A 26,027-nucleotide genomic window follows, 5' to 3' on the forward strand; every position below is an offset into this window, starting at 1 on the left:
TATATATATATATATATATATATATATATATATATATATATATATATATATATATATATATATATATATATATATATAGAGAGAGAGAGAGAGAGAGAGAGAGAGAGAGAGAGAGAGAGAAACATGCTAAATGGGTTTTTTGGGCTTTTTTCATTTTATTTTAAAATTCTGACCATACAGATATGATCTACGTTCCATTTTATAGAGATCTCTTGGAGTGTTTGATTCCAACACATGAGTGGGTTTTTATAAAATTTGAAAAATCAATGGTCCAAAATCTTTGTAAATTTTCAAGACTCTAAATATCATTTTTTCATCGAGAACACATGATCATGCTCATTTCTAGTAAATTAAGCATGCCAAACACATTTATAGGGTTAGAATCACGAAAAAAAAAACTAGAAAAGCCAAAAAAACCTATTTAATTTGTTTGCATCACTATATATATAAAGAGAGGTAAATATTTATTGCTAATGAAGGTACACAAATATTTAGTTCAAAATCAATAAAATATGAAAATAATGTGATTTCACTAAATAGGTACCTATCTTGATTAGTAGGAAACATTTTACCACACGTGTACACACACACATACATATATATATATATATATATATATATATATATATATATATAGAGAGAGAGAGAGAGAGAGAGAGAGAGATGTGTATCTTCCAAACTATTTACCTCCCAGACTGTCCCAAACCCTTTTAAAAATCATAGAGTGAAGTGTTTTTGTTTAATCTAACCCCATAGATATGATCTCTATGCTTTATTTAGTAAAAACATGTATTAGTTTAAAAAAAATGTTTAGTTGTGTTTTTAACTCAAAGAAAAAATCAATGGTATATATTGCAGCAAAACTTAACTAAAAACAAGAATCTTTGTTAAATTAATTTGATCCAAAGCATGGTTTTTAGTAAATATTGGATTAAGCAAAAAGCATGTGCAAATATGTTTTTAAAGAGGTTTGGGAGATAAATGGTCTGGACACGTTTATATATATATATATATATATATATATATATATATATATATATATATATATATATATATATATATATATATATATATATATATATATATATATATAAAGAAAGTTTGGTTAGGTAGTGGGGACATGCAGACAAGCATCCTTATCAGAACCACTCAGCTACCATTCTACAACCACCAAACTGTCTTTGCCTTCTCGTTGTTTATGTATAAGAGTTGAAAGAATGGAATAGTGTACGGGTGTATGTGCAATGGAAAGTATGCACATAAAATGTGCAAGACAAATTACAACTAACTAATTGCTCATCCCGTAGACTTCATTTACTTTATGTGGCCATTATTGAGTAATTAGATCCGGTTTATGCTCATTATTGATGGGTTATGACAATTACATCTTGTCATTTTAAATAAACCAATTGTGACAGGCACACTAGCATTTTTTTATTTTATTTTTAAGGAGTGCATGTCAGGTCAGAGTGACCTAGGTCACCCTGATGCCGTTCATCCATGAGATGAATGGCATCCAAAATACCATGGCTGAACTGTTTTTCAACCGTTCATTTTGCAAACTCCAAACGCCATTCATCTAGGCATCAACGGTTCTTAAAAGAAAAAATGGGACACATCTTGAGATGCTGAGTTCAACCATGGTGTTTTGGATGTGGATCATCGCTTGGATGTATGGCATCAAGGTGACCTCAGACGGGTTACCATCAGAGGCTGCTCGAAACTGATCCACACTGTTTTTTAAAACAAACTATAAATCTCATGGACGACATGACCCCAACCCTGCCAGTTTGGAGTGGGTCTCTATGTAGTTAAAAGTTTTATGATGGATTAGTATTATAAAGTACCGATTAAGATAAACAAATGTAAGAACGTAGGGATTAAAAAAAGAGATCATATATATTTTTGGTAAAAATAATAAATTTTTGACCTAGTCTTAAGCGAAGGTCAGTTCTCATATAAAGTAATGTGCTCCTTCTGCCCACCTTCTCGTTCTGCCTCCCTAAAAAATCGTTCTTTTTTAGCATTTTTTCTCACATCTAACACCATAGATGTGATCTATAGGTTTTGTTTAGTGGGAACTAGCTTTTGGATCACCAGAATCTGACCTGTATACATATTTTTCGGGTGATCAAACGTAAATGACTGTGAAGGTATTGGTTTTTTCCGGCTCATAAAAACATGTTTTTTTGTTGAAAAAAACATGATCCAAGAGTTGCTTCCCACTAAATCAAGCAGGCAGGTTATATGTTCCCCCAAGAACATGCACAGTGTGTGTTCTTGGGTCCCCACTGAGTGCCGCGTAGCGCTCAGTGCGGTGTAGGGCTTCTCCGTACACCCCACTGAGCATCACGCGGTGCTCAGTGGAGACCCGGAACACGCACGGTAGCTACAGTGCATGTTTCGTGGGTGCACACGCAACAGTGGGGATGAATATTTATGAAGAATATAAACCATTGATTTTAAAGCCTTAAAAAATCTCACTTATGATTCAAAATCTAATTAATGACTCAAGTGTGTGTTCTTATGAAACCAAGCATGTAGATTACATCTATATGGTAAGATTCAAGAGAAAAGAATAAAAAATTCATAAAAATTGCAGTTCACACATTTGTTATCATATTCTATATATACATATATAACACAGTGCAATCACTGTTAAGAAGACGCAACTGTACTTTCTTAGTCATGAGTTTCTCCTAATTAAATGTATATCCACAAGAAAGTCTCACCTTCCTTGTGGTTAGGACGGCCCTACCAGTTCATGATCAATCTACAAAAACTTGTCAGTACATTATCACTAAGATAAGATTTCCAATCTGAAGGTCTATCTTTCAAGATGAACCCTAAGCCTACCATATTTAACAAAGGTAAAGGCGTCATATACATCAAAGCTGAACTCATACTGGTGAAATTTCAGGCACCTAAGTAGTTAGCTGAAGAGTCCTACATTTGGTGCCATGGTCTCCTACTCAGGCCATCAGTACCGTGCCTTGTGCCTTTAGTTTCATGTCTCAACGCAATCTCCTGTACACCTGATTCTGGGAGGGAGGCCAGTGTTGTCAGTATCGGCAGAAAATCGAATAGATACTACTGACCTGAATCGGCTATTTTTTAATAAATGTAAAAAATACTTAAATTAATATTATTTTAATGGTTTTAACACTTATCAAGTTCTGATTGACACGGAGTATTTTTTAATTATTTTTTGGCCGAATCAGAACGATTCACTTGAGTATCGGTATCAGTCGATTCACTTGAGTATCGGTATAGGTCGACTCACCTGAATAGTTGGCTAAACATACAGTGCAGTGCTGATACCCTTGCTGCAAAGTCAAAGATGGGTGTAGGGATGGCAGTGGGGCGGGGCGGGGGACAAGGTCTCCACCCCCGCCCCGCCACAAGATTTTATATCCTTCACCCCCGCCTCCATCTCCGGCGGGAAATGGATTTTATCCTCCATCCCCGCCTTCATCCCCGTTTCATGTCCTCCATCCCCGGTTCAAACGGGGATGAGGCGGGGCGGGGATATTGCGGGGAAAAGTGGTCGGGGCGGGGTTGGGGGGGGGGGATGAGGTAGGGATCGTGGAGGGGCAGGGAAAAGTGCACGTCCATCCCCGCCTCCACCCCCGGACGGAGATGGATTTTAACCTTCGTCCCCGCCTCCATCCCCATTTCATACCCTTCATCCCCGGTCCAAACGGGGCAGGGCCTCGTTTTCCCCGGGTCCACTGCCATCCCTAGATGGGTGTACTTCCTGTTGGATAGGGACCTCAAGGGTTTTGCCAACCAGAATATATATTCAAATACAATCCTGCTTTGAATTTGATCACTTGCAACCAGGAAAAACAATGTCAACGAGCGATCCGCTTGGTTAATTCTGAATGTCATAAAAATGATGAGATGTCATAAGTTCGAAACCCACCAGTGCGCGTCCCCTGCTGCAAGGCTGCAGCTGAGCATACTCCCTGGTGGGCAAGGTGGACCTGAAGTTTTTTACACTAATGAGTTTGCAAGTAATTTCGGTGGTTTACCTTGATATTCTAAAAAAAAAACCACCTTAAACAATTCAATCATAAGTGACAGGTACTTTTATTTTCAAACAATTATTTTGCATATTTTTTTCTTTTTTGAAAATCTCAAATTAGAAACACAAACTAATGCATATTAAAACGAAAATGGTTATATTTTAACACACAGCCTTTTCTTGGCAGGAAATTAGAGGGTTCTGTAACATTTTATACTTTATTCTTTCTTTGAACAGACAATACCATAACTGAACGTGTAAACTAGAAAATATAACAAAAATAGCTAATTTTACTGTTTTTTTTTATAGTTTTGCTCTTTTATTTGGTCAAAATCACGATGCTTGATTTTTTCAAATAACAACTTACATGGCACCTAATTTTTTTAAAATGGAAAATCCGTATAGATTTTTTGACCCATTCAAATGACAGAGACTTTTTCACTGAAAGAGTTTTTGTAAAAAGTACAAAACATTCCTCCGCTAGGAGGTGGAGGAATGTTTTCTACCAAAAGAAAATTTATTTTTACACCCCTCACCACCCATCTCACCATATCTCACCACCACCAACCACCATCTCACCTTCACCACCACCATCCATCTCACCACCGCCCTCCTTCTTAGCTCTCTTATTTTTTCACATTTTCACATGTTACCCACTTGAGCCAAAAACTTTCTTTTGAAAAACTGCTCATAATCCAAACTTTCTTTTGCTAGGAGAGTTTTTCGCTCTTCCAAATGTGCCCTAAGTGATAGCTCAGAAAAGTGGTTTTGACCAAAGGGTAAAACCGCTCAGAAAAAAAAATATTTTAAGTCATGAATTGGCCATGTTTATCATATTTTTTACCAAAACAAAAAATGAAGCTAAAAGTGGGTGCCATCTAGGGGTGGCAATTTCTGACACGACCGGCCAACCCGCCTCTTAGGCGGGTTCGGGTTGGGCTTAAGCCAACCCGTTTAATAAACGGGTCGACCCGCGTAACCCATTTATTAAACAGGTCGGGTTCGGGTTGGGGGTATGCCAACCCGACTGACCCATTTAATAAATGGGTTAGGCGGGTGGGTCAACCCGCCAACCCGTCTGCCAACCCGCCAACCCGACCCGCCAACCTGACCCGTCAACCCGCCAACCCGACCCGTCAACCTGACCCGCGAACCTGAGAACCCGTTTACCCGACCCGCCAACCTGACCCGTCAACCCGTCAACCCGACCCGTCAACCTGACCCGCGAACCTGAGAACCCGTTTACCCGACCCAACCCATTTATTAAATGGGTTGGCGGGTCGTGTCGGGTTACCCGTTTATTAAACGGGTCGGGTTTGTGTTTGCCACAGCCGACCCGTTTAATAAACGGGTCGGGTTCGGGTTGAGGTATGCTGACCCGCCAACCCGTCGGGTCGACCCGCCAACCCGACACGATTGCCACCCCTATGCCATCTACGTCTTTATCCGTCCTTTTTTCAATATGCAATAAGAGGATATTCTCTCCTTGGCTTAGATATATAATATAACTTATGCAATCAAGTTTGGTTTTATACGGGCACTTTAGTAAAATTGGGAAATGCTTGTTCATTCAAACCTGTAGTGCTTATTTAGTAAAAAGCACCAGTATCCAATTTTGAGTATACTTGTCAAACTACAACCACTCATCCGTCCACTCGTCCGTGCTGCCTAGCCTTGAGCCATCCACACTGAGGTGCAATCACATTGTACGCTTTGAGTGCGATGTTGCGCATAACCATCCTCCATCTACTGTTGGACCCGACAGCTGACGGGCTATATCCCAAAGATGGCGGGCAGTAATAAGGTGCAGAAAGTGTGCAATGTGATTGCAGCTGATCAGCCCTTAACTCTCCAACTGAAGCCATATGTCAAATCACCACCGTCCTCGGCTCACATCTTTGAGTAGTGATGCCATCAGCATTTTGTGTTGGTCCCAATGTTTTCACAATGAATGGTGGTGCGATGGCTGTGGATAGGGTTGATCTCAAAATACAAAAGATTTGTGTTTCGACATATCACCTGATCCGAACTCATCTACATGGGGTGGACACAACCATTCTTTTCTCTTTTAGTGCAGGATATTAGGTCTAGACCCAACTGGGATGTGTTCACGAAACCTTATAGTGGTGGGATAAGCCACTATTTGTGGCAGTTACCCACGTTTTAGTAACTTTTCTTTATGGTGTTCCTTCCAATAAACATATAGAGAGGAAACGATTACGCTAACCGTTCTCTTGCTACAGCTATAAAGAGGGTATCTATGAGTGGCCCTGTATAAGCGAGCAAAAAAAGAAAAACACAGAAAAAGGGTTAAGGCAAAAACATACCTTTTCTGAGTTATTTTTCGACTAAGGAGGGAAAAAGGGATCCTACTCACCGACTGTTGAAGGAGCCTGCGCTCGTTGGAGGGTTGCAGTCTGACTAAAGAGCGAAAATCATCCCATTCCAGCCACCAACGCCGACCATCAGCCATCATCCGGTTCTTCGATGGTCGCCTCAGGTACACCTTCCCTCTGTTTTTTGTTGTGCGTTGCTGGATATCCCCCCACATTGGGTTCTGGGCCCACACCGTGCTTCCGCTGCCAGGGCGCGATGTTATTTTTCTGGAGATTGTCGCCATAGGGAGATAGTATTTTAAGGCATAGCAGAGTCGCCGTGGAGCGACATTGCTGGCAGTCGACAGCAGGTCGTCATAGGGCGATTGTCGCCATGGGGCGATAGAATAAAAAAAAATGCATAAGGTTCAGATTTACCTGTGGCCATCGGGGCTGCAGGGTGATTAGCCGTCGCTGGGGTCATCGTGGTTCAACGCCGACATCTTTCGCCAGCCTCCAGAAAGGGGTTTTAAAACCCCCCTCTTTTCTGCTACTTTCCTCTGCCGTCGAGCAGTGGAGGTTGCCATGAGGGTGTGTCACTGGGAAATAGCGGCCTTCGATGGCCAATTTATCGATGTCAGGAGCCATCTGACAACGTACGACATTTGGGGCACTCCGATGCGGTGTTCCTTTCAGTCGTGGGGCTGTGTTGGGCGGCAGACATTGCCGGTGGAGCATCGTCGGCTAGGCTCCATGAGGATTATCGCCAGGTGATGTGGGTTGCCGGCAGGCGACACCGATCACCGGCAGGCCGGATGGGTGAAACCCCTTTTTCGGTTTCACCGATTTTTTTAAACAAAAACCTTCAGGTTTCTGTTTTTTTATTTTATTAGTGGAACCTGATCGAATCTGAGTATGGGTCTGATTCAATTCATATCGGATCAGGCCCAGATCTGGTTCATTTTGAGTCAGACCTGGATCCAGTTTATACTGAGCCGGACCCGGATCCGGTTCATACCGGGTCAGACTCGGATCCAGTTAGTAATCGGGTCAGACCTAAATCCAGTTATAATTGGGTCAGACCCGGATCCAGTAAAGGTTCATGCACTATTTGGCCTGAACTGGATCAGGAACTGATTCGGCCCTTTTTTGAGGACCAGCTCGGAGCTATATTTGACTGATTCTTTCCAGTTTTTCATCGGTTCTGAGATGCTAAGACCATGTTTTAGTAAATATAAGAAGATACAAGGATTTTGGCATACGATTATACGGTTTTATAAACTTTTGTTCATACTTAGCACTGATTCATAAGGTTCAGAATTGGTTCGGACCCTTAGATGATCGATTCAGGGTTGTTTCAGACCAGTTCAAAGTGTTTTCAGACTGGTTCTTGCTTGAGGACCCAGAGTTTTACCCATTTAAGCTTAAATTTTGTTATTATTCATACATTTATTTATAATTATGCATGCATAAATGTATGTATAGTATTAGCATCAAGGATAGCTAGATGACTTAGTGAATTCATGTCACCAAAGTGACTGAATACACGTATGTTATCAAATTTTTGTTCTATCATATAGCTTTAGCTAATATTACTGTTGTATTTAGATTCATGAAATGATAAACGACCCAAAGGTAGTTTTATCATGTTTGAAATTTAGGTAGGATAAAATGAGGCAAATGTGTTAAAGATACATTGCACATGTGTATTCAAAGATATCATGTGTTGATGGTCTAGCTTCATATGAGCCTTAATTTTACCAACTATGGTCGATAGGCATAGTGATTACGTGTCGAAGCTCCTACCAAAGTAGGACTCTAATGACCCCCTACACTCGCCCAGAAATAAGCATATTCAAGGTCTTTTATTTATTGATTTTTTCATCAGGTTTGTCTCGTATATGCTTTCTTTTGATACATGTCTTTTGTCATGCAGTTTCTAGTTCTGTGATTTTAGATGGCTCAAGTTTTATATATTTTCTTGATTAATTTAATTTTAGTGATTAGAAAGAAACTGTTTTTTTTACATTACAGTATATGGATTTAGATCTGGACCTAAGGATAGATGAACCCACTGTTCTGACTGATCAAAGTACTGCTGAATAAAAGAGTGCTTTTAGAAGTGGGAGAGCTCGAATAGGGTTAGCATATTGCTTTTACAATCTAAAGTGGCTAATAATATTCACAGTGTTATCCCATAATATAGAACATTGAGAGAATTTTTGAGTGTTATTGAAGCACAATTTGTGAGTTCAAATAAGGCCAGAGCCAGTACCCTAATGTCAAAGCTTATATCTATGAAATATACTGGAGGTGAGAATATTCGCCAGTATATTTTAGAGATGAGGAACATAGCGTCTCAGCTGAATGACATGAAGTTGACCATGTCTAACTCATTGCTAGTGCATTTGATTATGGTGTCCTTACCTTTGGAGTATAGACCTTTCAAATATCTTACAACACACATATTGATGAATGAACATTCAATGAACTTATGTCTAAGTGTGTTAAAGAGGAAGAGAGATTGAAATGAGAGAATGTGTAAAGTGCGCATATGGTTTCTCATGGCTCCAATGTAGGACCAAAGAAGAATGCATTTAAGAAAAGTATTAGAAAAAGTCAGCAGAAGATAAGTCATTTGAGAGCAAGCAATTCGACTCTGCTCCCATAAAGTGCTTCTTTTGCAAGAAGAAGAGACACAAGAAGGCAAATTACATAAAGTATAAGAAATTGTTAGAAAAGAAAGGTAATTTATCATTTGTTTATCATGAATGTAATTTATTACAAATTTTTGAAAATAACTGGTGGATTGACTTTGGTGCTACTGTTCATATTTCCAATTGTTTACAGTTGTTTCTGAACAGAAGAAAACCAACAATACATGAGAAGAGCATCTATTCGAGGAACAAGATGTGTTCGCATGTGAAGGGTGTTGGGACTTGCAAGATCACTTTAGATACAGGCATAGATTTGGATCTTCATGATGTCTTTTATGTTCAATCATATAGTAGAAACTTAATTTCAATTTTAAGATTGAATAAATTTGAATATTGTTTTAAGTTTGAAAATTCTAAGTTATTCATTTACAGAAATTCTATTGAAATTGGTTCTGCATTAGTTTATGATGGTTTGTATAAATTAAATGTGAAGATCCAATATCAGGAGTCTGACTTCTGAATACGCATTGGTTGGAAATAAATGTAGTATGATTAATGATAAATCTTATATGCTTTGGTATCGAAGATTGGGTCATATCTCTGAAAAGAGAATAAAAAGGCTTCTAAATGAAGGGATCTTGAAAGCTTTAGATTTTATCGACAATGACTCGTGTGTTGATTGCATAAAGGCTAAGCATACAAGCACATATAAAGAGGGTGTCAAACGTAGTAGTGAGATATTAGAGATAATCCATATGAATGTATGTGAACCTTTTACCTTCTGTTACACAGGCAAAAAATATTTTGTCACCTTTATTGATGATTATTCATGGTATATGTATCTCTACTTGATCTTTAAAAAATCTGATGTTTTCACATGTTCAAAGAATTTAAGAAAGAAGTAGAGAAACAAATTGATAAAGTTATTAAGATAGTCGGGTCTGATAGAGATGACGAATATTATAGTAGGTTTACTAAGATGGGGCAATTAAGGAAATGACCATTAGCACGATTTCTAAAAGAGGAAGGCATTGTGCCTCAATATACCATGCCTGGTAGTGCCTATCAGAATGGTGTAGTTGAAAGGAGGAATTATACGCTTAAAGAAATGGTCAGAGCCATGTTGAATTATTCAACACTTTTCATAAAGTTGTGGGGTGAAGCCTTAAGGTATGATATACATATTTTGAATAAGGTTCTTACGAAATTTGTCCTTAAAACTCCCTATAAGTTGTGGACAGGTAGAAAACCATCATTGTCTTATATACACATATGGGGATGTCCAGCAAAAGCTAAGTTGTATAATCTCCATATTAAAGCCTTTGATCCAAGAATAACTAGTGGATATTTCATTGGTTATCTAGAGAGATAAAAAAGATACATGTTTTACTGCCCATCTCATTCACCACAGATTGTTGAAACATATAAGACAAAATTTCTTGAAAATGGTTTAGTAGGATTAAATGCACTTCAAAGCCTTGGTTTTGAGGAAATACATGATTCAGTCTCACCACCTGTTAAGGAAAACACTAAGAGATATCATATTATTATTCCTAATAATGATGTGGTTGATCACCTAGTTGTTGATGCACAAATCCAAAGTGAACCTATTGTAGGTAATGCAGAAGAGAACGAACATGACAAACAGGATGAACAGGTTCAATCTAAGCTTGAAGACTGACTTGTTTGGAGATCCATAAGAGTTAGAAAATCTGGCATACATCTTAATTATGTGGTGTACCTTCAAAAGCCTGATGATTTCATAGATATAGATGATAACTCATTGAATTTTATGAAAGCTGTTGAAAGCAAACAATCTTCGCACTTTATAAAAGTCTTGAAAGAAGAGTTGGACTTTATGGCTAAGAATCAAGTATGAAATCTTGTCGAGTTACCTAAGGGAGTAAAACCCATAGGGTGTAAATGGGTCTTTATGACTAAAAAGGACTCCAAAGGTAACATAGAGAGATATAAGACAAGATTGGTTGCTAAAGAACTCACCTAGATGGAGGGCATTGACTATAATTAGACATTTTCTCTTATCCCAACTAAGGAGCCAATGAGGATAATTTTGGCCCTCTTAGCTCATTATGACTTAGAGCTACATCAGATGAATGTGAAAACAACTTTTCTCAACGAAGATCTGAATAAAGAGGTATACATGAAACAACCTCTTGGTTTCTCTAAAGATGATCATTTGGTTTGCAAGCTTAACAAATCAGTATATGGACTTAAATAGGCCTCCCGACAGTGGTATATTAAATTTTCTGAAGTCATTATAACTTTCGGGTTTACAAAAAATATTATTGATTAATGTATATACCTTAAAGGAAGTGAGAGTAAGTTCATTATATTGATGTTGTATGTGAATGACATTTTGCTGGCAACCAATGATATAAAATTACTTTCAGAGACAAAATAATTTCTTGCATCATATTTTGATATGAAAGATATGAGTGAGGCTGCTTATGTACATGGCATTGAGATCTGTTGCGACAGAGTAAAAGGTTTTTTAGGTCTCTCCCAAAGATCCTACATAAATAAGGTATTAAAGCGATATGGGACTGTTACATCACTCATATCAAAAGATGACAAATTGAGCCCAAAGGATTATCTACATAATGAAATTGACAAAGCACAGATGAGTACTTATCCATATATATCAGTTGTTAGCAGCTTGCAATACGCACAGACTTGTTCTCAATCCAGATATTTTCTTTGCAGTAGGGATGCTTGGTAGATTTCAGTCTAGCCCAGGCATATCTCATTAGAAGGCTGCTAAGAAAGTCTTACGATATTTGCAAGAGATAAAAGACTATATGTTGATGTATCATAAAGTTGATCACCTCGAGGTCACTAGCTACTCAGATGCGGACTTAGGAGGATGCCTTGATAGTAGAAAGTCTACTACTGGGTATGTCTTATTACTTGCTGGGGGTGCGATCTCTTGGAGGAGTGGGAAGCAGATGATCACTGCTACTTAGACCATGAAGGCAGAATTCATAGCATTGTACGAGACTACTTTGCAGGTCATATAGTTGAAGAACTTCATATCACAGTTAAAGGTGGTCGATTCTATCGAAAAGCCATTGAAGGTCTACTGTGATAATGAAGTTGTGGTATCCTTTTCGAATAACAATAAAAGTACTACGTCATGTAAGCATATAAAATTAAAGTACTTTGTTGTTAAAGAAATGACAGAGAATCATCTAGCATATTGTTAATATTGGTACCAAAGAGATGATTGATGATCTTCTTACTAAAGGGCTACCACCTGAATTGTATTCCGAACATGTATTGAGGATGAGCTTGTTAAACTCTTTTTGACATATGCATATGAATAAAGTGATCACATTCAGCTTATTGATTCTCATTATAGTTGTTGTTAATCTCATAAGGATTATAGATTTAACTAAGGATCTGTAGAATAGATTTTAAAGGCTAATATATTCATCAAGTAATTCCCATAAAGTTTACTGGTTTATTGTCAGAACAAGTGAGAGAATGTTGGGATAAGCCACTATTTGTGGTAGTTACCTACGTTTTAGTAATTATCCTTTTTGGTGTTCCTTCCGATAAACATACAGGGAGGGAACAGTTATGCTAATTGTTCCCTTACTACAGCTATAAAGAAGGTATACATGAGCGACCCTGTATAAGCGAGCAAAAAGAGAAAAATGCAGAAAAAGGGTTAATGCAGAAACATATATTTTCTGAGTTGTTTTTTGACTAAGGAGGGGAAGAGGGATCCTGCTCACCGATTATTGAAGGCGCATGCGCTCGTTGGAGGGCTGCAGTCTGACTGAGGAGCGAAGCTCATCCCGTTCCAGTCACCAGCACCGACCACCAGCCATCATCCGATTCTCTGATGGATTCTCTGATGGCTGCCTCAGGTATGCCTTCCCTCAGTTTTTTGTTGTGTGTTGCTGGATATCACCCCACATATAGTTCACTCAAAAACTAAGTAATCAACGGGGGATTGCATTACGGATAAGGCTTGATCATGCTGACTCAGCCTGTTATGCCTATGTTGTTGTGTTTGTAGTGTAAAACTTCGAAGTTAGGACCTCTGCTCTCAAGGTCTATGCTACACGTTGGCTTGCACAAAGGATTTCTAACCAGAATCGAACCTTGATTACCCATCTAGCTGCCAATTAGAGCCCACTCCCCACTTTGTGGCGACTTCCAAGGCACGTGACATACCAATCTCCTGACCACATCCATCAATTCTACAGCCAGATTATGTTGTAATAAGAGACCACGGTTAGTGTCAATATTGTAGGTTAGTTAATTAAACCATCATTATCTTTTTGTTTTTAGGCTGCGTATCTTAATTGCTTCTGGAAAAGGTTGAAAACTGGAGAATCTAGATTCCGTTGCACGAGGTCAGTTTAATATACGTGACGTTTCCTTCTTCATCGCTGAATGATAAATTGATTTTATTTATTTATTTATTCATGGAGTAGCAAAAGTGAAAATCTAGAAAAGATGGCGAGATAGAAATACTGCAATTGAGCTTGCAATGATTGACTTGGTAGTTGGTGGGAACAGGAATAAATCATTTGAAATAGGATGGGTTCATCATACATTCAATCCTATCCATCCAATCAACAGTTAGATGGTAGGATTGAATGTATGATAAAAATCATCCTATTTCAATTGTTGAGATCAGTGTTCTAGTTGGTGTGAGTCTTATTAAAAGGTTGGATGACAACTGCAGCCTTGTTTTCTCTGTCTTAATGAGTCTTATGGATGAGAACCAGTCATGGTGAGAGATGACCAACATGATTTCCATTGCATCTGGTGAATCAAATATGGTTGCTTTGAATTGTTCATATTTTTTCAGCAAAATATAACATCTAAAAATAAAAACTATTTTTTACAATGAAAAACTAACGTAAAATTATAAAAAAAAATAAAAAATTCAATTTCTCGAGATATTTAGTATTTATCAGCTAAGCTATTTCTCACATTTTCTTTTCGGATTTATTTTTTTTTAAACACCAATATTTGTCATCATGATTGTTGCGTGAGTGGGCTTTGTTGAATCTGAGCAAAACTATAGGTTTTAAACATGTAGACTCATGAGTTAACCCTATTTTAATCTCTAAACCACATAGATTAAGTGAGGAACGCTGCTCTTATTGGCTTCTATCTGACAATGATAGCATTAAAAAATGAAAGAGAATGCAAACACCCCAATTAAGAAGCAGGGAATCAGCTGAGAACTGCCTTTTTCTGGTTTTGACAAAACCTAAAAGCAACAACCAAAAAGAATTGAGATTAGGTGCCATGTGATCTGCACACTTGATCGCCCATCATCTGTCAGCTGGGCCGATGGCTGACAGATGATGGGTGATCAGGTGCAGCTATGGCTGGAAAACAAGCCGAGCTGCTAGTGGTTCCGCTCTCCATGAGTGTTCAGTTCATGTTGCTGGTGAGCCAAGCCGCGAGCAGTTTGTTAACAAAAAATGGACCGAGCATGAACAAAGGGTTCTCGGCTCAGTTCAGTTCGTGTAAGCTCATGAAAATATAAGATATAGAATTGTTGTGCAATATTTACCTGATCCTCCCTCAATAATAGGTCGTTGTTGACCAGCCTGTGTTTTACAAAGCTCTGGTCAAACACCGGGATGACCACTCCTCGGTTACTTCTGTGTTGACCATTCCAGAGGGCATTTACGTCTTTTATGAATTTCCGAACTCATGAAAATTTCAGATATCTCATTGTCATCCTTGGTGTACACTGTACAGGGTGGTAGTCCCCCAACTTGAGGGCATTTTCGTCAATTCAACCACAGCCTTACCCGTTCTTGAGGCAGGCTTCTTGGTGGTCTCTTATCCTGTTGCATGGAGTACAGTAAAATTTCCCATTTTGCCCTTATTAGTTACATCTACCAGTCTACACCTACTGGCCAGCTTCACGTTCTCTCTCTCTCCTTCCATGCATCGCTCTCCTACCAGCAAACGCTTCAATCTCTTTGTTTTATTCCCTTAATTTTACGAGACCCCACCCTCATTCATCCTTCTCCAAACTCTCTCTCTCTCTCTCTCTCTCTCTCTCTCTGGTTCGTTCTCCTGAGCGCATTTGTCCAGATGGCTGATTCTTCGATGGCTCGAACCAAGGACTTCTTTGCCGCACCGGCGCTCTCGCTGTCCTTGGTAAGAACTCGTTTAGGTTCTCCGGCGTCATGCGTCTGCAGTGATGATGATGATGATGATGATTAATTGGTTGTTTGGTGCAGGCCGGTGTTTTCCGGAACGGGATGGCGGAGGCGCCGGCCGAAGACAGCGTAGAAGAGAACAGCGGCGGCCTCGGCGGCGATGAGGCAGACATGAGCAGCGAAAACGTAGATGCTGTCCGCTCCGACGATGACGAAGAGATAGACGTAGACGCAGACAATGGCAAGAAGAAGAAGAGGAAGAAGTATCACAGGCACACAGCCGAACAGATTAAAGAGATGGAAACGTGAGTTTCCTTGCCTTTCTCTCTCTCTCTCACTGTCTTTAATGGAAGGGTCGGGTTAGAATCTTGCTGGAGTTATCCCTCAGCTTGCCTACAAAAGACTTAAGAAAATATAAGAGTTGGATTTATTAATCTTATTTTTCTATTTGTTCTAACATTTTCTATAAAACCATCCTTTATTTGTTTTTATTAATTTGCCTGCATGTATCTCATGGTAGGTTTTCTATAAGCTGAAAATTTATGAGTAGTTGGTGGAGACGGAAATCCAAGTATATATATATATATATATATATATATATATATATATATATATATATATATATATATATATATATATATATATATATATAAGAGCCTAGGTGCTTGAACATTATGTGCTTGCTATACATTCTTGATGGGTTTTTCAGGGTTTTTTCATTTCATTTTTAAATTTTCACCATACAGATGTGATCTATGTACTTGATTTTATAAGGATCAGCTCTTGAAGTGTTTGATTCAGCCATATGTGTGGGTTTTTATAAGGTTCAAAAAATCAATGGTTCAAAATCTTTGTAAATTTTTAAGGCACCAGATATCATTTTTTCATTGAAAACACATGATCCAGGTATGGATTCCTTGTAAATCGACCATGCTCAACACATTTATGCCGTTGAAACTGCAAAAAAAATACCAAAAGAGCCAAAAAACCCATCTAGCCAGTATTGCAAGCACCTAAGCTATATATATATATATATATATATATATATATATATTGGGGTGAGGGTGGTCACTACCCAAATCCCTAATTTTTTATAGCTCAGCCTGGATCAGGTGCCATGCACATTTTTGTATGCCTTAAGCACCTAATAGCCATCCCGACATGCTCTATCCCTATGATAAGGTACAAAAAATTATGCCATGTGATGGCACCTGATCCGGACTCTTGGTAGTCGCCGTTTTCTCCTTTAGTTTCCTATAAAACAATTCATACACACGCCACGCACTCATGCACATATTCACACACAACATTTTTTTGCCTATAGAGGATCAGGGGAAAATAAGATTGCACAAAACTGATCGCCATCCATCAGGTCTTGAGCTCCTCACCTGACAAGCCCTGTCCGCTTAATGCACAAATATTTGTGCGCCTGATCTTTTAACTTTTTCTCCCCATGCACCCATGGCTGCTATATTGTTCTATCTTGCACACATTCACCTAGCGCCTGCAGAAAAGATAAGACTAATTTAAGTTTATCTTGTCATTTTATAGAAGTACATTTATGGAATTTGTTATTATTGATAAAAAAGTAAATTTATGGAAATGGTTATGGGCGGGACTATCCTATCGATATCGACAAGTGCATATATTGTGTGATAAATGCTCCATACCGACTACTGCATCGTGCTATCGAGTAAAAAGTCATACTTACAGGTATTACCTACTCGATTGGAGCTTGTGCTTGCCGTGGTTTATTTTACTAAGTGGTTTATTTTACTAGGAAACATGCTTTGAAGCCAGTTGTTTTGACATGAAGATGTGATTTTCTTTTATTGACAAGTTTTGTTGCATGACTTTTTAATTGCCATTTACTCAGTGGACAGGAGGGACCTTGAATGTTTCACCAAGGGGAGGCCAGCCAGTATTGATTTGGTGGTTTTCTATTAGACTATCCAAAAAAAAATCATAACCCAAAACCTTTTTTTACCCAACAAACTATAGAAATTACATCTGCTCAATCCAATTCACGGAAACCAAATATGTCTACCAGTAGGAACCAATATTTTCCTAGGTCATTTTTTTGTTTTGTTTTGTTTTGTTTTGTTTTGTTTTGTTTTGTTAAATTTCACCTGATGTGATCTAGACACTTGGTTTTATAGAAACAGACTCTCGATCATCCAATTACGATATATAAGAAAAATCTTTTGAGGGTTGAAAATCAATGGCTTAGAATTTTTATACATATTCAAGCATAAAAAATCATATTTCTTGATCCGATTAGGATGATCCAATAGTCGATTCTTAGCAAATGAACCATGTTGAATGCATATGCATGGTTAGATTTGCAAAAAAAACCTCTAAAAAACTGAATTCATACCAGCAAACATATTTGATTGGTAAACATATTTCAATATATATATATATATATATATATATATAGAGAGAGAGAGAGAGAGAAATGAAAACCAACCAAACCTAATTTTTGATATTTTTTCAAAATTCTGACCTCACAGATGTGTTCAGCATGATTGATTTACTAGAGATTGATGAATTTTGGATGAAAAAATGATATTTGGAGCCTCAAAAAATTATAAAAATGGTCGGGCGATTGATTTTTGGAACCTTATAAAAACCTATCCATGCGTCAGAATCAAATGCTCCAAGAACTGATTCCTATAAAAACAAGCTCACAGATCACATCTGTAAAGTCTGAATTTTGAAAAGACACCAAAAATCTAATAAAATGTTTCTTAGTGAATAAGTTTGGTAGGTTTTCTAGTGGATAGGTTTTCATTCCCTTATATATTTATATCCTCATCCTCCTCTATGTTACAGGTCGAAGGTTCATTCTCCTTCTTAAAACTCTGGTTTGTATTTTTCATATAAAAATCTTTGATCGACTATAAAACAAGATCCATTTTGCAACTGAATTCTTATTCGCCAGGGTTCCTATTTTGTTAGGTGAGAACGTTGCCACAAATGTTTTTTTTTTTTTTGTGGAGCACGTTGCCACAAATGTTAGATGAGAGTGGGATGCTACATCACCATAGATATCAGGTGGTTCGGATTTATAACCTTTTCATGTGGGCATGTTTCTACAAGCAATGTGGGTCCCACTTGTTTCCCCTGTTATGTTGGTCAGTCCAAACATATGGTTTACTGCCAAAGTGTGATGGATCACATCTTCACCATTGTCTCATTCTATCACTTGTTTGTTTCAGGCTTTTCAAGGAGTCGCCTCACCCAGATGAAAAGCAGAGGCAGCAGCTGAGCAAGCAGCTGGGTCTCTCATCTCGCCAGGTCAAGTTTTGGTTTCAAAATCGACGCACCCAGATCAAGGTAGGCTCATTGACTGATAAAATCCAACTTCTCTGACTGGTCCTTGTCAAGCCAAGGTTGACTACTATTCCATGAATGTTCGTGAGCACGGATCCCATCATATGGCATATGATAAGGTCCATCCTATGTTGATCTTAACTATCCAACCAATGGCTAGGGTTAGTCCACATTCTCAGATGTGGGGTAATGATAACCTTCTAGGTGCATCAGTTGGATGGCTAGGATGAACATAGGATCCTTTTTCATGTTCGGTTCGGATAGCAAATTTGTGGTTCACAAAATCCAGATCCAATTCCATGGAAAGTTAAGGAAAATCTTAGTTCAGAAGTGGCATTTGTGCCTTTTTGGTGGAATATGGATATCGATTTCATGGTTCCATCAAACCAAAAAAGACACCTCAAATGATGAACGGTTTAAATGATTCTTTCTTAATTATTATTAAGTAATAATCAAAGTTTAGAAATTAGGTATCCCGATTTCCCGAATAAGGTTTTCTCCCAAACACCACCACCTTAATATGAATTCATTAACGGTCGACGTATGATGGATGGCATTAATTTCTTTCATCAGGCAATTCAAGAGCGCCATGAGAACTCTGTGTTGAAGACAGAGATGGACAAGCTCCGAGAGGACAACCAGTCACTGAGAGAGTCCATGAAGAAGGCTGAATGCCCCAACTGTGGATATGCAGCAGGGCTCAGAGACGCTCCCATCAACACTGAAGAACAACAACTGCGTATTGAGAATGCAAAACTGAAAGCTGAGGTACACATGAATACAATTGCGTATAACTACTACATAAATCTCTTGCTTGCTTGAGCCTTGGGGATGTGCTGACCTACAAATTTTATATCTTATTGGGGAGCAGAACCTTCCATGATTATGGTATGGTAGATGATCTATGCACTTGAACCAACCAGCATAGTCGCACACACAGAAAGTTGTGTAGTGGTTGATCTTATAAAGCTGATTATAGCTTCACTTTCCCCGTGCAAATATACGAGGGCGGATCAGGTGCAATCACATTGCACGCTAGCTTTGTGCCAGTGCACCTGACTGCCCTCCATCTCTGGGGTACAGTCTGTCAGCTGTCAGCCCCAACAGAAGATGGAGGGCAGATCAGGTGCAGCGGCACAATAAAGTGCGCAATGTGATTGCACCTAAGCAACTTGTCAATTGCAACACCTCGTGATTCTTGGATTTTCCTAATTTCCTACTAGTGCAAATCACAATCACAACACCAAATCTGTTTCACTCATCCCCTATGTCATTCCTATCTTCATACCTTTCCTTTGGATTTCATTGATGCAAGTTTTAATCAAATCGAACTCCACATATGTGATCTACATCATTCATTTAGTGAAGATCAGCAATTAAATCGTTGAAATCTGACTTGTATGTAGGATTTTTTGGTGATTAAAAACTCAACGTTTGACAAAATACAAAATTTTGTGTTTTAAAAAAATCACATTTTTAAGTTAAAAATGTGATCCAAAGGTTGATTCCTACCAAATCAACCATGCTGAATCCATCTATAAGGTGAGATTTGGTAAAAACAGCTTGCATCATAAGATTTAAGTGGGGTATGAAGATATGGAGGATGACATAGGGGATGATGAATGGAACAAACTCTCGCACAAAACACTTGCTCAAGTTTAGTGAAACGTGAGAAAGTTAAGTTGTGATTGTGATACTCATTTGAGAATTCTTCTCTCAAATCTTGTAAAAGTTGGTCACAAGATTGACCTTGCGATGAATAATCACAATTGCAAGATTCTCTGCTGTGATTGCTCCTCCACCTGTGACGAAAGCAAGCATGCCCTGATGGAATCAAATATGCAATCTGGTTATGGTGACATCGAATATTGCTAAAGGATGCTGTTATGTTGGATCCATGACACCATCCAATACGATATGCTTTTTTCGAGAGGTTGCAGTCATGTCAGTGCACGACGTTGCAAGTTCAAAAGCCAGTGATAACTTGAATAATAACTGGTGGGGTTCTGCCTAACCCCAGCTTGCCTTTAAAAAAAAGTAGCAATGGTTGCAATACATATGCTGATAATGTTTCATATGCAGATAGAGAAACTTCGAGGAGCTGCCGGGAATTTCTCCGGCCGTTCTGTGTCGCCGACCTCATCATGTTCTGGTGGTGCTGAACTGGATAACCGGGGGTCTATAGACTACTGCACTGGCTTCTTTGGGCTTGAGAAGGCAAAGGTAGTGGAGATAGTGAACGTTGCCATGGAAGAGCTAATGAAGATGGCTACCGCTGGGGAGCCGTTATGGGTTCGGAGCGTTGAGACCGGGAGAGACATACTAAATTATGATGAGTATGTGCAGCAGTTCTCTCCGAAAGCTGCAAGCGATGGCAGTTGCCGGCGCTCAGTTGAAGCCTCTAGAGAGTCTGGTGTGGTCTTCATTTATGCATCGAAGCTAGTTCAGGCTTTCATGGACGTGGTACCTATACTATGCACTCTCTCATAGTATCCATGCTAGTATTTCTGAGAGTAGTTAGTCCTAAATCAATCCATTAACTAATACATCTTTTCTTTGTAGAATCAATGGAAGGAGATGTTTCCATTCATGGTCGCCAAAGCAGCTATGGTTGAGGTTATAGCAACTGGAGAAGACGGTGGCACAAAGAATGGCTCCATACAACTGGTAAGAGCACTACCAAAGCCAAAAAATTTACCACAGTAACTGACCGGTTGCCTTTGCTTAATTTTCTTGTTTACCAATCATAGTCAAACACTCTCTCTCATAGCTGGAATATGCTTCACTTGGTTGCTAGAGAGAGAGAGTTTTATTATGGTAAAAATTTTGCTGTTTCTTCATTTTCCTTCGAGGGTCAAAGAGGAGAGAGAGAAGAAAAAGTTTCCATATTGAAATCTAAAAGCCTCTCTACCTGTAGAATCGGTTCTACCAGTAGAGGCCTCACAAATGGTGACACCAAATCGGTAGTAGATACTATGACCACCCAATGGGGTCGTCATAGCATTTTCAGGGAAGGTACTATGCCGGAAAATGGGGCCAGGATTTGGTGTAGTGGTATGGGGCCTAGACCGTTAGGCGGGCAGTCTAGGTTCAAATCTCATGGGGGTCGTCCTCCTGCCTAAGCTGAAGCTTGGCGACTGGCGTAGCTAGGTCTCTGCAATTGGAGCGGTTTCTCCGAGTAAAACTCTAAAAACAAAGTCGATAATGGGGGTGTTTGGGTATGCAGATGTGTGCAGAGCTACAAATGCCCACGCCAATGGTGCCAACTCGAGAAGTATACTTTGTGCGATACTGCAAGCAGCAGACGGCGGATACGTGGGCCATTGTTGACGTGTCCATCGACAGAGCCAACCACAACGGTGATGTGAAATGTCGGAAACGCCCTTCTGGTTGCCTCATTCAAGACAATGCCAACGGTCATTCCAAGGTTGGTGTGGGCCTTCTTCATCTCCATACACTCATTTAGAAGACTATTAGTTGCTGTACTTTATGAGCAATGATACGAGATAGGATCAGGTGCAACGTGATTGCACACTTTTACTATGCTGCTGCACCTGATTACCACCCATCTGTGGGATGCAGCCTGTCAGATCAACAGCAGATGGTGGGTGATCAGGTGCTGCAGCACACTTAAAGTGTGCAATGATTTTTCACCTGATCTCAATTCTGATATAAACATGCACACCAACCTAGCAACTAGTAGGTGTATTGATTTACATATATCTTTCTAATCCAATGGTTGATAACTTTCACAGATTATATGGGTTGAGCATCTCGAGGTGAACAAGATGGTTGTTCATAGCATGTACAGGTCGATAGTTAATAGCGGCCTGGCCTTCGGTGCCAAGCATTGGATGGCAACCTTGCAACTGCAATGTGAAAGGCTTGTTTTCTTCATGGCAACTAATGTCCCAACCAAAGATTCAAATGGTGATTTAACTCTCTCTCTCCCCAAAGCGGTTGGATTGACAACAATTAATTAAGCAAAAATGAGTCATTAAGTCTCGCACACTGTACCAATGGGGGCTCTGCTTGTCTGGTAGGAGCAGCTAGTGCACGTCATGGAACGTTGCAGGTTCAAAACCCAATGATATAGTTGTATAACTGTTAGGGGTCCAACTAACCCCAGCTTGCCTTTCAAAAGAAAAAAAGTCTCACTGTCATTCAATTGATGTGCAGGGGTGGCCACTCTAGCAGGGAGAAAGAGCACGTTGAGGCTGGCACACAGGATGTCAAGCAGCTTCTACAGAGCAATTGGAGCTTCTACCTATCACACATGGACTAAAGGGACGACTAAAAGTGGTGAGGACGTGAGAGTGAGCTCCAGGAAGAACATTGCGGACCCGGCTGAGCCAGTTGGCCTGATTGTATGTGCGGTCTCCTCCGTGTGGCTGTCGGTCTCGACTCTTGCATTGTTCGATTTCTTAAGGGATGACGCGCGAAGAAACGAGGTAAAAGTTTCTTTAAACAAGCTTTACTCATCCAAACCCCAAAGGGGTTAAAGCTTAGTTGGAGCGGACCTCGGCTGTTAGACGGGCAGTCAAGACGGTTTGAATCTCGCGGGTCCTATCCCCTTGTATAAGCCGAAGCCCAGCATAAGCCCTGGAGGTGAGGGTCCTAGCTCTGGCATTTTATGCTGCCGGGATGGCGACATTGTCTCCGATCCGAGACGCGATTTCGGCATGTTAAATATGTAAAAAAAAAACTTTACTCATCTAACTCTCTTTCTCTTTCTTTGTTTGTGTGCAATGTACATGAGAATGGATCTCATCAATTGATGATGCATGTGATCCATCCTACACTCAATCTTAAGTGTCCAACTAATAGCCAGGATTGGTTCACATTCTCACCTGGATGTGGACTGTGCTTAGCCGTCCAAATGGTCAGCTGAATGGCGGATCTTCTGACACATGATGTCAGCGGATAAGATTCTTTTAGTACAGTACATCTATAATGAACTCCAAAATATGGTGTTTTTGTGATATATATTATCTTGTTATTGATGCAATACATATAGTTTTAACATTTTTGTTATATTTTATATATTTTTAAAATTCAAATATGCACATGTTTTTCAAGAAAACAATTTTTTTAATTTATTGCGAAATTATCTTTTGGGAAAATAACAAGACTATGTTCTCTTTTGCTTTGTTGGATGACAATTGTTTTTTTTTTTCTTGGTGCAGTGGGATATAATGTCCAATGGAGGAACTGTACAAACAATAGCCAAAATCGCAAAGGGACAGGACCGGGGAAACTTGGTGACACTCCATGTACGTTCTTATATGCATATACTTAATGAATCATTATAGCTACGTACCTAGCATCAGACAAAACGTGAACAAGTTCATAAATTCCAGTATGGCCATTAATATGTGTAACATGAGAGATGAACAACTTCATGATCTTGGTCATGTTTAACATGCTGCCAAACGCTCATGAATTTTCACATGGTTACTCACAACTAGGGGTGTCAATGGGTTGGGTTTGACCCAGACCCAACCCGTACCAAACCCTATAGGTTTAGGGTTCGGTGATAAACAAGGATTTCAATTAGAACCCAGGTCAGACTCTAAGGGTCTGATAAATATATGGAGTTGGGTATAGTTTGTGAATTTGCACACCAAACCTGGGCCCCGACCCGAGTTCTGTCTAAGATCTTCAAATTTTCAATGTAAAAAAGAATTAAAATATATATTATTTTACCAGGTATGGTCCGGGTCTGGTTCATGTCACTCTTATGGTAGGTTCGATTGTACCCAGATTCACTTCTCAAAAAGACTGTATCCAGGTCCAGACCCAGTACCAGCATCTCAAATCAGATCTGGGTTTGGTCTCACCTGGGTCCGAACCAAACCTGACCCATTGACAACCCTACTGACAATAGGAACGTGCGCATTTGAGTGGGGAATATTTAGTGAATTTGTATGCTTATGTTAAATATTAAGGTCAATCAATTAGTCTAATGGCTAGCATAAGAAATTTGCATAAGCCTATTTAGTTAAATATTTCTTATTTTTATTTCATGATTATGGTAAAGAGAAGTGTGGATTCAAGCCAAATTACACTTTATTTTATTGGACTTGAAGCATGATTACAAGAGGTTCCAAAAAGGAATGTAACCTGGGGGCGTTTGAAAGGCGGGACAAAACCCACTTGGGAACAAAGAGGTTCTCTCTGACGGGTTGTCCTGCTTTTGCAATGTGGTGTTAGGGCCATTTTGTCCCAAAATCCTTGGACACGTGAGACTCCTGGGGTCCGACTCTGAAGCATGAAGACGCCGGCGTTCCGGCAACCCGTGTCTTGCCAATGAATGCCAATTCTAAGTAAATTGCTCATTGTCTTGTGAGCAAACAGATTAAATGATTTAAGTGGTCAGGTCTAAACATATTTTTTGGATGGGTCTTAGGTTAGTAGGGTGATTGCAATCCTCCTAATCAGTGTAATTACTATTTTTTTCAATAATAAAGATTTTTTTATTCAAAAGAAAAAATTAATGAGGGCAGTACAATCTTCTAGCATCATCCTTGAGTGATACAGCATTGCACAAACATTTAGTTTTGCTACTTAATTTGGGTTCTAATTTTGATTTGATTACCCACATGCAGGCAACTAAGTCAAATGATACCACTATGTGGATACTCCAAGACAGTTGCACTAATGCTTATGAATCGACGGTTGCGTATGCGCCTGTGGACATGACAGGCATGCAATCAGTGATGAACGGCTGTGATTCGAGTAGCTTGGCTATACTTCCATCTGGGTTCTCCATTTTACCAGATGGGCTTGAGAGCAGGCCCTTGGTGATCACATCTAGGCCAAGCGAGAAGGCAAGTGAAGGGGGGTCTCTGTTAACTGTGGCGTTCCAAATCCTTGCAAACACTTCACCCACTGCCAAGCTCACTATGGAGTCCGTGGAAACTGTAAATACCCTAATATCATGCACTTTGCAAAAGATAAGGACAAGCCTGGATTGTGAGGATGCATAACAAGCTAAAGCTGAAGTGTATAACCATTAATTCTTTTTTAGTGATGTAAGTTATTATCAGTTGTAGTGCATAAGATGCTCAACCAAGCTTGGAATGTATTCACCAAATCCCTTCCGGTTTGCAGTTTTGAATTGTACTGAGTGGTTGATTTGTTATTTATTACCATTCAAAAATGAGTTGATTTGGGTCCAGTAAATCAATGATCCCCAATGCATAGAAGTTTTTTTTTGTTTTTGAAAGAACACAATGTATTGAAATTTTAAAATTGAGAAAAGAAATCATGTTTTTCACTACAATAAATAATATATTTACTGGCACGTCTCTCCTGACATGCTAGTAAAAGATCTTTTCGCTGTCGCTAAGCGTGTATCCCCTGGCGTGCCAGTAAAAGATCATTTTTCATTGGAGCTAATATATTTGCGTCAGTGAAAAAGCAAGTTATACTGGTGCCAAACATAGTGTGCCAGTATAATAAATTTTTTGGTGGCACACAGAGAAAGTGAGCTAGAAAAAAGTTTTTTATTGGAGCATCTACTTGT

The 26,027-nt window shown here is 39.2% G+C and overlaps 1 protein-coding gene across 1 annotated transcript; it reads left to right on the forward strand.

The window, feature by feature from the left end:
- Window positions 1-15,029: 15,029 nt before the first annotated feature.
- Window positions 15,030-25,678, forward strand: LOC149830201 (homeobox-leucine zipper protein GLABRA 2-like). Its single transcript, XM_090016380.1, has 11 exons — window positions 15,030-15,161; window positions 15,245-15,468; window positions 18,385-18,502; window positions 19,073-19,267; window positions 20,582-20,962; window positions 21,062-21,166; window positions 21,726-21,926; window positions 22,255-22,429; window positions 22,679-22,950; window positions 23,686-23,772; window positions 25,108-25,678. Exons 1-11 carry the CDS (start codon window positions 15,096-15,098, stop codon window positions 25,486-25,488), a joined length of 2,205 nt encoding a protein of 734 aa, XP_089872506.1. The 5' UTR covers window positions 15,030-15,095; the 3' UTR covers window positions 25,489-25,678.
- Window positions 25,679-26,027: the final 349 nt, after the last annotated feature.

This window comes from Nuphar pumila, chromosome 8 (assembly GCF_984573655.1).
Source record: "Nuphar pumila chromosome 8, dmNupPumi1.hap1.1, whole genome shotgun sequence".
NCBI classification, from domain to species: domain Eukaryota; kingdom Viridiplantae; phylum Streptophyta; class Magnoliopsida; order Nymphaeales; family Nymphaeaceae; genus Nuphar; species Nuphar pumila.